Source organism: Xiphias gladius, unplaced genomic scaffold (genome assembly GCF_016859285.1).
Source record: "Xiphias gladius isolate SHS-SW01 ecotype Sanya breed wild unplaced genomic scaffold, ASM1685928v1 HiC_scaffold_1480, whole genome shotgun sequence".
In the NCBI taxonomy this organism is placed as follows: domain Eukaryota; kingdom Metazoa; phylum Chordata; class Actinopteri; order Istiophoriformes; family Xiphiidae; genus Xiphias; species Xiphias gladius.
This window is the reverse complement of record NW_024401811.1, coordinates 251,371-265,610: the sequence shown is the minus strand read 5'-3', so window position 1 is coordinate 265,610 and position 14,240 is coordinate 251,371. Positions and strand designations below refer to the sequence as shown.

Genomic DNA, 14,240 nt, shown 5'->3' with positions numbered 1-14,240 from the left:
CGGCCGGTCCGCTCTCTATTGTCTTCCCCTGACCACGCTTCCGGTCCCGCCGCTGTCTTTGGTTCCGCCGCATGATTTTTTGTTTCCTTGATTTTTTAAGAAAATTGTCTTGTCCAGCGTTTCCTGACCTGTTCTGTGGCTCCTGAGATAGAACCGGAAACATTGTTCTTACATTACTGTGAAACTCAGCCTGTCATCAACTCTAATATAAACATGTTAATAAGAAAGAAAAACTAACAGGTGGTTAAGTTTGAACAGTGACAAACAGCAGCTCAGTCTAACACCTGGTTATATTCACGGTGGCTGATGATAAACAGACCATAATATTCATGTTGTGTTAAACCATAGTCAGGACTGAAGTGGAGAAATGCACCTGTCAGCAAGCCCTTCTTCTTCTGCTCTTACTACCACCTGCACACTGCTTTTTTCCAGTTCCAGTTCCAGGAGCAGATCTGGGAGCAACATGTTCTGCCTCAGGATACAGCGATCCTGGATCAGGACTACAGCAGACCAGGGCTCAGCGACCTGGTGACACAATCTCGCTCGTCCGACAGGTCCAGACCAACACTGACACTGTTTTTTCAAAGTCTGGATACACGACTTCAATGGAAACGTCCTCAGATTCCTTCAGTCTAGAAACTGTCAGAATAAAAGCACCATGTTCAACTGTTCATGAGTTTTTATTTTGTACTTTTACACTGAAACTTCACAATAAACCAATGAGCAGCAGTTTTTATTTCCAGACATGTTTCTGTCACCTGTCAATCATCACTGTTACATCATCAAGGCTTCACAATGAGGTCAGAGGACTGAAGCTCCGCCTCCAACATGACCTCACATAGACACGCCTGTCGGCGCATTCAGGTGCTTCTCCTCAGCTCATAAACTGCTTCAGTTCACCTCACCGCGATGAGGAAAACAAACGCACCCTGTCCCACACAGAGACACCTATTTGTCCACCTGTCTCTCTCTCCCAGTGTCTTTAGCGGCGGCGGTACAGGATGTCCCAGGTTTCTCTCCACTTGAGTCCTTGAAGCTGATTGGCTGAGAGCTCAGGGCTGCCGTAGGTCAGAGGGCAGAAGGCTCGATACGACAGGAAGACCGACAAACACACTGCCGACACACACACGCACAGCGCTCGCCGGTGTGTCACACTGCTGCAGAGAGACAGAGTTTACACTTAAACTTTATTAGCACATGGAACATGTAACGACACATCAACAGTGAGAAACTCCCCACGTCTCTGCTGCAGAGGAGCCACAGGTGGGAACGTGGATCTCAACCTCATCTAACTGATAATTAGTTCATTAACGTGAACTCACTGTTACAGAGTCAGTGGTTCTCCGCTGCCTTTCACTCATCTTCAATTTCAGCATCTTTTTCAAAAAACATTGGTAGTCAACTCCAATAACAACAACCTGCCCAACAACCTTTATAAATAAAGCCTTTATGATGCCTGAGAGGCAACGCCGAGGACAAAAACCTGCCCTAATCACAGTAACTGGAAGAGACTCAGATGAACCGACATGCTGATCAGCTCACGTCTTCTCTCTGGACTGTGGAGAACGTTCACAGACTTTAGGCAAAAATCAGCCTGAAACTATAAAAGTGAGGAGGACATAACCAAAATTTACCTGCATCCAGTTTCTGTCCATTTTCAATACGGTTTTATCAGGTAAATGAGAAGTGACATTTACATCAAATACATTTTCATATTGTGTTTCTGTTCTATTTTATGTTATAACTAGAATTACAGCCTCCTGGTTGTAGGCCTCCACTCTCCAGTCAAGCTACAGTTTACATTCACGTCTGTCCAGACTCATCTAAAACATGAGGTCAAGACTCTGACGGAATTTCATAAAAACGTATTCAATAAAACGTAAGTGAATTTTATAATAATCAGCGTATGAATTCTTGATTTATGGCCAAAAATGTGGTTTTTTTGAGTACACAGTGACTTTGACCTTTGACCTCTGACCACCGAATTCCAATCAGTTCCTCCTAAGTCCAAGTGAATGTTTGTAGCAAGTTTGAAAAAATTCCCTCCAGGTGTTCCTGGGATATCACCTGAGATATCTCAGGAACGAGAACTGGACGGACTGACGGACGACCCGTAAACATAACGGCTCCGCCCGCGGCTTTATGGTCATATTTACTGGTTGTCATAACACAACACACTTTCTCACTACTGATGTACATCAATATGAAAATGGTGCGTGTGCGTGTGTACCTGAGCAGGTGAGTGTGTGTGTGCTCCAGCAGGGCGGGGCTCAGCAGGTACAGGTAGCAGAGGGCTGGCAGGTAGTGATACAGGAAGAGCGTTTTCTCCATCAGCAGGAAGGGAATAAAGTTCACCAGCCACCCACCTACACACACACAGCCCAGACACACAAACTGACTCCACACACCTGAACAACACACATGCAGAGACACGCACAAACACACATTATCACTGAGTGCTAATTAAAAGTCGATGATTATCAGAGATGTTTTCACTGTATCAGCAGATAATCAGTATTAAAGCACTGGGATCCATCGTTTCACAGCAGTGGTTCTAAATCTTTTATTCTTGTGACCCCTTAGAACCAATGAAGGCCACTCCTGACCCCCCCCTCACAGGGGGGGTTATATCCCTGTGAACCCCACAGGGACTTTCCCTCCTTAGACAGTTTAGTTTGCAGGATTTTTTTCACCACAAAGACCCCCCCCCAAGTTAAAAACCACCGTGTTATTTCTTCGACTAGGGCTCAGGATCAGAACCAGGTTTGGGAGAGGGGAATGATGTGTGTGTGTGTGTACCATCAGGTAGGTCTTTGAAGCCCCGCCTCCTCCTCAGCAGGTAGACGGCTGCCAGCAGCTGATAGGCCAGCAGGCTGAGGTTGGCCACGCCCCAGGACACCGGGTTACCAATCAGATGGATCTGAGCCTAAAGCAGACATTTAAATTAGAACAAGTCGTGCAACTCTTCTCCCATACACCTCAGTTCAAAGTATACATAGTATAGTTTTACGCATATACGGTCCATCCATCAGTCATATGACAGGGATTTTTAGATATTTATATTATTTATTAATGTATTTATCACAAATTCCACTTGTAGTTGTTTAAGCTCCTAACCTTGTGTTTTAGTTTTGGTTCTCTGCTGTATCTGTTGATCTGAGCGAAGAGTTGCTGCATCTAATTACCCTCTGTTGAATTTACATTGAATAGTTGCTGAGTATAAAACAACTTGGTAGGCACGATGTATCAGTGGCCGATAAATTAGAAGGTTAAATTATTCTTTCAAATTTCATCTGATAATTATGTCTGATATTGTGGAGCATTAGTTGTGAGTGGACTTGTTATTCTTCTTCAGTTCTTCTAATGGTCTGTGTTTGGAATTCATTAGTCACATATTAAACAGGTCATTAAAAACAAGTTTATAAAAAAATAAAGGTATTCTCCTCTCTTTATTCTAGGGCTGCAGAAAGCTCTCTAAACAGTGTTGTTTTGGAAAAATAAACTTTCCGATCTAAAAATCTAGGATTTCTTGATCATATTGGTATTGGCCCCATCAAACAGATATTTATCAGTAACATTACACAGAAATTCAGTATTGGTGCATCTTTAAAAACAACAGCATCGTTTGAGTAGTTTTAATAAAATGTGAGCTCGTTGGGGGCATTTGACGTCTGTACCTAATGTAATATGTTTTATGTATTTCTTATGTTTTATGTTCAGATCTGTGTTTCACCTACAGTGACACAATAACAGCAAAGTTAAAGGTGAAGCTGAAAATACAGTGTTTACTCCTGGTGGATATAGAAATTTACAGAACAACTATAAATGACTGTAAATGCAAAACAGACATTACAACAACATTTTCTAAATGTTCTTCATCAAATACAGTTTTTCATTTTAAGCCATCACTGACTGAAACGGTTCAAGTTCTGTTTTTCATCACCAAGAAACAAATTCCTCATGTCTTAATATTTACAGATAAACAAATACATTTTCTCGTCAATCTACACCTTAACATACACACCTTTCGTGTGTGTGTGTGTGTGTGTGTGTGTGCGTGTGTTACATTGGTGGACGAGTGCAGCCAGTATGCGATGTTGGTTTCCATGGTGATCCACTCCAAGGGGGAGGAGCTGTATTTGTGTTCAGAGTCTTCCTGTTTCACCGTCAGCATCTTCCACTGTCGTGACATCACATGACATCATCACTGTTTACACGGCAACACAACCTGAGGCGCTGATGTGGATGATGAGCTCTACATTGACTTAAACATATATCCATCATTCTGAGTTTCCAGCCATAAAGCTTCAGTTTTCATCTGTGAAATAGTGAAGTTATTTACAAGCGGGACATTAAAACTGTTGTTCTCTAAAAACAAGAAAAGCAGGTAAAATGGTAAATTTATTATTAAATTAGGTACTTTTAATGAATGTAAATAGAACATAAATAGTTTGATAAAGAAGTGATCTGATTTCATAATAAAGTGATGATGCGTTCACTGACGTGCCTGTAGTTCTAAAAATTTCGCCCAGAAGGAAATTTTTCTGTCAACGTCGATGTGACTCGGAGAATGGAGCTCCGCCTCCCTCTCCTTCTGCTCCTGACCTACACACACACACACACACACACACACAAACACACACAGAGACAACATCAATATTACTATTCAAAGACAGTAGCTGTGCTCAGAATCACTCTCTAATTCATATTCTGTGCTGATGACTGTAAACTGTGTCACTCTCATCCAGCAGTAGGACTGAGTTCAGATCGTCGGTTCCATGTGGGATCCGGTTCCTGGACTTGTTAAGCTCCAACACCAAAGGATCTCTTATTGAACCTTTGCTCTCTCTTCGTTAATTTCCTCGTAGCAAACAGTCCGGTAACGTCAGCGGCTTCTCATTTGTGGCTTCCTCCGGTTAAAACGACGGCAGATTATATCAGCTATAGATAATTAATGTTAATTAATGTAACACGTCAGTCTGCTGGTTAATGTGCTGACTGGACTCTGCCAAAGATTGTTTGGGAGCGAAATGACACATCACTCTGTTACATCTCCGTTAAACTGTGTTTCTGTAGATCAGCAGAGCGGAGACTCTTCTCCAGAGAAACGATCGGCTGATGGCAGCTCGTTAAACGCGGGAGAGTCCGGCTTCAACCTTTATGCATCGGATCGATATCTGGAGCTCGTTAAGCTCAGAGTTCTGGATCAGGAGCTCCAGTATCTGGCTCGAGTGAAATCAGGTGCAAAAGTCACTTTGTTCCAGCTGTTATTTCACCATCTCACAACAATCAACAATCAGTCAATAATCACTGTTTCAGCTCAAGTTCAGGTTGGAGCTACAGGTCGTCAACATTAATGAGGCTTCATTACCGTTAATGTTGATTCATTTAGTAGCTGCCACTAAAGACTGTAGGATTTCTGGCTTCTGGTCCAACAACAGCTGATCAGGGATCTGAACTCAGTCTGTGACCTGGAGTCCTCGGCTGGACTGGCCACAGTTCAGCGCTACATCCCCGAATGTCCCTGAATGAATAACTGATAGAGTTGAGTTTGTGATGAAGTTTCCCCATTGGCCGGCTGGTCAACTGTTGGAGTTTCCTCATTGGTCGTTGCTCTTTCAAAATGAATTGGTCCAAACAGTCTGTTGCGTCATCAGGGGGCCATTTACAGGCAGTGTTGCCAAATTAGTGCCTTTGTCAGTAGATTTACCAACTTTTCAGACCCTTTAGCAACTTTTCTTCACAAAGCACCTACCGACAAATCCAGAGACTTTTTGGACAAACCTTTGCTACTTTCCGAAGAAGAGAGTCGCCAGTGTTTCCCCGCGAGCACGAAATCAGGCTTTCCCTCCACAGGCTGCACCTCTCTATGCATCTGATTCAAGTGACCTCACTACAGCTGCATAGACGTGAATGAGCTTCTAACTTCCTTTCTGAGTGAAGTTGTCGTTTACAACGGTTCCACAACAGTTTTTAACTATGTCTTCAATTTCACACATTGACCGTACGCAGTCCAGCCATATACTGGGATTTGACCTGGTCTTGTTTCTAATTTTTCTTAATGTCAGACATTTAAGTTTTTCTCTGTCTTTATAATTGTTAGTGGACCCTGATAACATTTGACATCTTGGATTTAATTAATATGTCAGATCAGATGATGTCAGTAAATAAAACCAAGACAAAACGTCTGTGTTAGTGTTGTCAGGTTAGAGGTCAGAGGTCGGAGGTCAGAGTCGTACTGGTTCCATATCGGTGTTCCTCCACTGTCCAGCCCAAACTGCTGCTGTGAGCTTTGAACAGTTTCTCTGCTACGACTTCCAACTGACGGAAACCCCAGTCTGGAAGAGACACACCACTCAGCTACACAGACACAGACACACACACACACACACACAGACACAGACACAGACACACACACACACACACACACACACACACACACACACACACACACACACACACACACACACACACACACACACACACACACACACACACACGTTATTACGTCCTTATATGGTCATTTAGCTCAGGTTTATCACATGTGGTCACTTCCTGTCAGCACCTTGAGGACAGCTGAGGTGTTGACATGGACCAATCGAATCTCAGACAGGATCGTCTTCCAAACCTCTGACTCCGTCTCCCTGTTAGAGATATCCTGAACACATACACACACACACACACACAAACACACACAGACAGGTTTGTCTTTGTATACTTTTAGGACACTTAATGACATAACCCATTCCCTAGCTCCTAACCTGGACCTGATCCTAACCTGAACCTGATTCTAACCTGGACCAGTCCTTAGAAGTAAATGTCTCGACTAACGAAATTGGTCCTCACAGAATCAGCAATACAAACCCAAAAAAAAAACACACCATCAGGGTCAGGGTTTATAATGTGGGTGACCATCCACAGGTCAGAGGTCACACTGAGGTCACCTAATTGTTATTTTTCTGACCGGAAATGTTATTAACTGTGATTCTTTCCTATAAATAACGCTAGGCCTCCAGGTGTTTATAGTCTGTACAGTTTTTTTACGCGAAGTTTGGATGAAGTACCTGTATGGATCTATTCTACACAGTCACTGTTTTAATGTGGACTTAAAGTACAGACCACTTTCCTATTCAAGTGAATGGGAAAGTGGTCTTAGACTTTTTGACCCCACTGTAAATAGTAAGAAGTGACTGAACTGACAACATGTTCAGTAAACGTACAGACTTACAGCTTGCCGATTATTGTTAATGACATAATTAAAAGTGCAGTTCTTGTCTGGAAACTACCCTGTCTCGCATTGTCCGGCTCTACTCACCACTCTCCACAGGTTCTGCGCCGGCATGGAAATGTTGAAGTCGATGTAACCTGAGACTTCCTGAGCGTGAGGACTCATGGGAGCTGCTACATCATGGCTGAAACAAACAACTTAGGTTATCAGTGTCTGTAGACATCGACCATCGGGCATTTTTATTTTCATCTGGTGAAAACTTTTCTATTTTACGCTGCTTCAATGGCCACGGTGTCAGCAGCACAACAAACTGTACAGGCAAAACAAAGAGTCGCAAAGTAGGAAGAACGGTTTCAGCTTCCTGGTACCCACAGTTAAAGTCCTGATCATTTTTCCCACAGAAAATGTTGGATCAATGCTTCAATCGACCGACAACTTTGTTAGGAAATATCGGTTTCTTTGATTAAACGTCAAAACTGCAAGAAGCTTGAAGACAAAAACCGAAGGAAAGAAGTCAACTGCTACAACTCGACCTGACTCACCCCGGCTCAACTCGACTCAACTCAACTCATCATGACTTGACCTGACTCGACCCGAGTCGACTCGACCTGACCTTGATAAATGTCTAAATGCTCGGCACAGTTAGAGTTCCAGACCCGGGTATAGCGAGACACTCTAAACACTCAGACCTCCCGGCAGTATCTCAGATGTCGGATCGTCCAAGAACATACCACAGCAGTCCGTCAAATAGAACACCCCTAAGGTGACCTGTTCACCTGTTTACCTGTTGAGGAAGCGAGAGGTCATCCCGTGAACCAGCTGGATGACATCACCATGACGGACAGGTCGAGGAGGACTGCTGACCACCAGCTCCTGTCTGACACACAGAGAGAGGTGAGACAGGTGGGACAGGGACTATGTCTCCCAGTATGCCTCGGTACAAACAGGTGACGTACCTGCCAGGGTCTTTGATGATCCACCAGTTGTTGACATCTTTGAAGGGATAACAGGTGACCTGCTGCTGATGGGAGCTGCCCCGCCCACTTTCATACCTAACTCCACACACAGGTAAAAAAAAGTTACATTTTCAAATTGTACGGGAGAGGTTTGTGATTGGCTGTTGGTCGGTGTGAGCTGACAGCACCTGATTGGGTAGTTGGCTTTGTGCGAGTGGAGCCAGCAGGGGATTGGCTGAGAGGCGGCGCTTCTTAAAGTCACCTGACTGCCGTAGGCGACTTCCAGGGGCTGACCCTGAGTGATCCTGGAGAGACCGCCCTAAAGACAAAGACAGTACCGATCAATTCATCGATCAATCGATCAGTCGATTAATCCAGGTCCGTTATGTAAAGTGCTGGTGTCATGCTATTTGTCAGGTAACAACTGTTGACACACACAGACAGGTGACGTTTAGTGAGGTTCTACCTCGAGTCTCCAGGACAGATTAGGTCTGTGGGACTCTGCTGTTCGCAGCAAAATCTCCCATGGACAAGAACCACACGAGAACCGCTAGAAATCTCCAAATAAACTTTAGAACCCCCCAGACACTCGTTACGGATACATAGTACCTGTTAAATTAGTGCTGGAACCTCATCAGTGACCTCTACATTCCCCATTATGACCTCAATAACCACTTAGAAAAAACTGAGGTCCCCGCAGGTAGAGACTGCTTTTTGAGGGTTAGGCTTAGTTTTATGGTTCAGGCTAGAATCCGGTTTAGGGGGGTGAACCGCTATCCTTAGGGCGCATACCTCCGTTCACTGCAGGCCTCTCCCCTATTCTCTATCCTCACGGCTTCTGTCAAATAACGGCATAAAATGCCCCCAAAACAACTCAGAATCAGGTTTAGGTTAAGGTTAGGATTAGGGGCTGGGGAATGCATTATGACAAGAAAGTGTCCCCAAAGGGATGTGGAACAAGACTGTGTGTGTGTGTTTGTGTGTGTACCTGCAGGCTGGCCTGGAAGGCGGAGCTCATCAGTTGGTCATGTGGTCCGCTGCGGTTCAGGAGACTCAGATGAAGGTAGAACCAGAACACATAGAGCAGGACAGGAATCACCAGCAGACACACAAACCTACACACACACTGCATACACACACTGAGCTGTACACACACGCGCACACACACACACACACACACAGTCAGTCAGTAAGTCGAAACAGGTGTTATAAGGTGAGTTTCAGAGCACATTCAGTGTGAATCTGGACTCACATGACTGACAGTTCGGTCTCCAATCAGGTTCCAGGTGTGCAGAGAGGCCACGCCCAGCAGCAGCAGGTAGGAGAACAGTCCCATGTACTTCACCCTGACATCACACACACATTTAAATACAGACAGACTGACTCTGCCCTGTAACTCTTATGTCTTTAAATCTCCGCAGATCAAAGATCAGTTCCTCACCCGACGGAAGCAGCACAGGAGGCTCCGGAGAGGAGCAGCCAGCTGTACCTGAACCAGGAGCTGAGGAGGAGGTGAGAGGAGGTTCAACATTAAAGCCTCATCTGCTCAGCACCAAGAACATACTACAGCGTTTAGAAGCAGTGGGGTCACAGGTGGATCAAAAAGGTCTGTAAGGACCCACAACACTGAACTTTCCTCCAGAGATAATCTATCTACATCAGGTTTCCTGTCGCGATCACCTCGTGAGGTCAGAGGTCGTTCTCACCTGCCGGGAGCGTTGTGGAAACGCAGGTAGGAGAAGAAGGCCAACAACACGAAGAAGATGAGAACAGACTCCAGTAACATGAAACGTGATTGGACGATCAGAGAGTTCTCTGGAAAATAGCAAACACAACAAAAACACATAAAGTACGACTGATTCACTCGGCTGGTTGACCTGAGTCCAGACGTCAGAGATGCGTCCGCCCGCGATCATTCTAGTCCCCGAACGCCCTGCATACATTTTAACTCACCATCTGAGCTCTCCAACATCCCAAGCTTGTCTGAGTTCCTCAACAACACACGCCCGTTTTAGTTCCCAAACGCCCCACGTCTTTTGGGTCGGGACACTTTCAGCCTGATACCATGTGTAATGAACATTGTGTCTGTGTGATAATGATGTCCAGTATGAACACACTCACCCAGCAGCACTAGCAGTGCAGCTCCCAGAGCCGACAGGTGAGAGAACCTCAGCTCCAGAGTCAACAGGTACACCAGAGGAACACAGAGAGCTCCACACAGAGCCGGCATCAACCGCAGACACCACACACTCACGTTGCTGGGATACTCTGTGCGACGAAACAAATACAACCGCAGTGTTAGGCTGGATTTAAACTGGTTTTGTTTAACAGCCAGAGAGGAACTGGCTTTAAACCAGTTTGAACCATCGACAACTGGTTTTAACTGGTTTCACACTACTTTAAACAAGAGATAAACTGAATGAAATTGGTAAACTGGTATGCAGTATATACTGGTTCAGGCTGGTTTACAGAGCTTGGTGGTTATGATGAACCAAACACGGTCAGTGGATTAACTGTTTAAACTGAACAGATTTAGACAGGATTTAAACTGGTTTACACGGAATTTTTTTTCTCCAGAAATACTGGAAAGTGGGTTATACCGATTTTGAACTAGTTTTAACCACAGACGACTTGGTTTAAATTGATTTCACGTTTTAACCATTTACAACTGCTTTAAATAGGTTTAAACTGATTTAAATCAGACTTAAAGTGGTTTACAGAGATCACTGGCCTTCGCAATATAACAAGAACACTCACAGTTTACTTAACTGTTTCTAACCAGTTGGGCCCAGTTCAGTTTTAAGCAGCGATAAACCGGATCAACCTGTTTTAACTGGTTAAAACAAAAATTAACCATTTTAAACTGGGTTCAACAAGAGACAAGTTCATGCTGGCTAAAATGATTTTAAATCCGAGATAAACTGATTCAACCCAAATTAAGCTAGTTTTCAGTGGTTGGTGCTTATGACAAAACCCAAACTACACTGGTTTAAACTGGTTTAAGTTGTTTTTTGTCTGATTTAAAGCAGAGCATGAACCAGTTTAAATTAGCTTTGATAAACTAGTTTGACCTCGTTGAAACTGTTTTAAACCAGATACAGTAATGGATGTTTCTACCTGCACCAATTCTGTTCCACACAAAGTTTCCATCAAATCCTCCCAGGTAGGCTGCAACACACACACACACACACACACACACACACACACATTTATGAGTTATATACAGTAATAATGGAAACAAAATATTGTACATGCAGTATCAGATGTAGTTGTTGTGGTAACTGACCTCCAAGGGCAAGGATCATGTGACCGAGCGGTGGTCCACTGTCATCGATGAAGAAAACTTTCTTCATGTAGAGAGAGACAAACTGACCGTAATACACCTCATCAAACCTAAACACACACACACACACACACACACACACACACACACACACACACACACACACAGAGAAAAACAAAGCAAAGAGCTCTGAGTGTTCTTGAATGCAACAACAGGGAGAGTTTTTAAAAACAGTCAGAACTAGAGACCATCTTGTGATGGGATCACAGCAGGCGCAACATGTTGATGTTCCGACCCACAAGTCATTACTACATTATCACACGAGTTACCAGCCCCGCTGTTGCCGCTGGTAAGTATACTACAGTTTGGTGTGAATGATTTCAGAATGCTCAGGTGTATAAAACAAACACACTCACACCACAGCGTTGGGGTAGCTGAGGTGGCTCAGTCTGGTCCAGAGGGCCAGCAGGGAGACCAGCAGCAGGACCAGGTCCACCTGAGCCGTCACCACCAAGGGGAGCTGCAGCATCACTGAGACCGTGGTCTGTATGTAAAACACTACAAAAATATAAATGTGTTATTTTGTATGAAAATATAAAATATGTTTTTTATAAAACATCAGCATGTACCAAAATAACTGACAACGTTTTAATTCATTACTGAAAATAAATGTATAAACAAGGCAGATTAACCACAGTATTAAAACTCCTGAGCATTTGTCTGAGTAGTCAGAAAAAAAAAAAAAAAATCAAGAAAAAAGGTATATAAATTGTAAATAATAAAAAATAACCACTACAAAAAAAGTAAAAAATAAATTAATCAATTACCCTCATTTCAAATGAAAGGTTAGTACATTTAGTCTCTATCAATCTGTACAGTTTTACAGATCTCATTTCAAATTCATACATTTCAGGAATTTACAGCACAACTGAAATTCATTATAAAAAGCATTAGAAGTGGGTGAGAGTTTCAGAAATTAGGCTTTATACATAATATTTCATCATTATGTGTTCATCAGCAGATTCTCTGGTTTCTCTTTCTTAACCAGTGCACACATTACATCTACATCTGATTTGAGCTCAACTGATGTTTTCTCGTGTTTAACCATTCTTCCAGTTCTTTTCAATATAGTTGGGAGTGAAGAAAATTCAATTATGTTTCAAGCTGTATTTATTCATTTGTTTGTTTTAACTTGTGAGACAAAGGCAGATTACCACTAACCTGTGATGACATGAAGTTAGGGACCATCTGTAATCTACTGGACACACACACTCTACACTGATTTACAGGAGAATTCATATACAACCCTTAAATAATGAACCCATTTGGCCATCACCACTTAACTCTGATATCAGTGCTTTATTTATGAATAATATTCTTTCATAACTATTCAGATTTCTTTTGTCAATAGCTTCATATCATGTGACCTGTTGGTTCAAAACAGGTGTGCACTCTCTGGGCCATGTCGTCACACATATAAGATCAGGTTTTGAACCAACAGGTCACATGACATGAAGCTATTGACAAAAAAAATCAGAATATTTATGAAACAATATTATTCATAAATATATAAAGTACTAGTATACAGATTAATGGTTGTATATGAATTCCTCTGTAAATCAGTGTGTAGAGTGTGTGTGTCCAGTAGGTTACAGATGGTCCCCAACTTCATGTCATCACGTCGGGACAGGTGAGCCAAGATCGGTGGTCCGGAGGTCTTTGGACCTGAGTGTTGAATACCCAGCCTCAGACCAGATTCCTCGGAGACCGAAGCCGGACTGTCGGGTCTACCTGTTCATAAACACCGGGCTAACATGACTGTAGTCCGGACACAGTCTGAATACTTGGTCTGTTTATCGGTGGTTAAACATATTCTGACACGATAATCCGGGGGGGGGGCTAGCAGCCCTTAGCATCAGGCCCACTGTTAGGTATCACAGTGCCGTTACATTAACCCTAAAGCTAAACCTACGGCTGAAACCCACCTGGTGACGTCACTCCGTTAACTGTAAACCGACCATCCTGTCGTTACACTGCTCGGTTCAGCTCCTCCGTTAGCCGGTGGTTCCTTACGGTTTCTCCGGCTTGTTGGCGGCGGCGGCCGCTCGGTGTGTGATTAGCTCTGTCTGCTGACGGAGCCGCTCGGAGTTCCGCTGGACAACCTGGTACCGCCCACGGTCACCATGGAAACAGCAGCGCGGGTTTCCCAGCGATTCTTACTTTTTTCTTTATTTAAAAAAATACTTATTCTGATTATTTTAAGTCACTGTGAATTCTTAATGTTTCATGCGTTTTCAATTAGAAACACTGACATTTACTGTGTTTAACATCCACAGTCAGTCAGACTCGACCTGTAAGTTAATAAATGTTCATATCATAATAGCTCTGCAGCTGTAAATGTTAAGTTAAATGTTCAGTTTCTAAATGGAGTTTGGTTCAGGTGTTCTGCAGCTGGTTTCCAGGAGATCAGTGGTCAAACATTCAAAAGATGTGTCTGCTAGGGGAGGATTTTCCACAACCTGGCAACCGAGGAAGTTGTTCTTATCTATTAAACATCAACCACTAATAAATCCATTAATTACAGCTGATAAAGCCTTCATACACGGAGCCTTGTCAGAAAGAGGCAATAGATTTAATATTATCATAAATCTGTGATTAATATACTGACACTAACAGAGATACAGAGTTTTCAGAAAGTAATCAGACCCCTTCACTTTTTTCACATTTTGTTGTGTTGCAGCCTGACGCTAAAATCGTTTGCATTCATTTTTCC

General features: G+C 43.3%; 1 protein-coding gene across 1 annotated transcript; it reads right to left on the bottom strand.

Annotated features, from left to right (window-relative positions):
• Positions 1-664: 664 nt before the first annotated feature.
• pomt1 (protein-O-mannosyltransferase 1) lies at positions 665-13,596 on the bottom strand. Its single transcript, XM_040123180.1, has 20 exons — positions 13,453-13,596; positions 11,884-12,025; positions 11,471-11,577; positions 11,302-11,352; positions 10,306-10,452; positions 9,891-9,999; positions 9,626-9,685; positions 9,437-9,530; positions 9,173-9,328; positions 8,373-8,503; positions 8,185-8,280; positions 8,013-8,105; positions 7,316-7,412; positions 6,566-6,658; positions 6,240-6,360; positions 4,508-4,605; positions 4,067-4,180; positions 2,800-2,926; positions 2,231-2,408; positions 665-1,157 (listed from the first exon to the last, which is right to left on the bottom strand). The coding sequence occupies exons 2-20, from the start codon at positions 11,994-11,996 to the stop codon at positions 983-985; spliced, it is 2,160 nt and encodes a 719-aa protein (XP_039979114.1). The 5' UTR covers positions 11,997-12,025; positions 13,453-13,596; the 3' UTR covers positions 665-982.
• Positions 13,597-14,240: the final 644 nt, after the last annotated feature.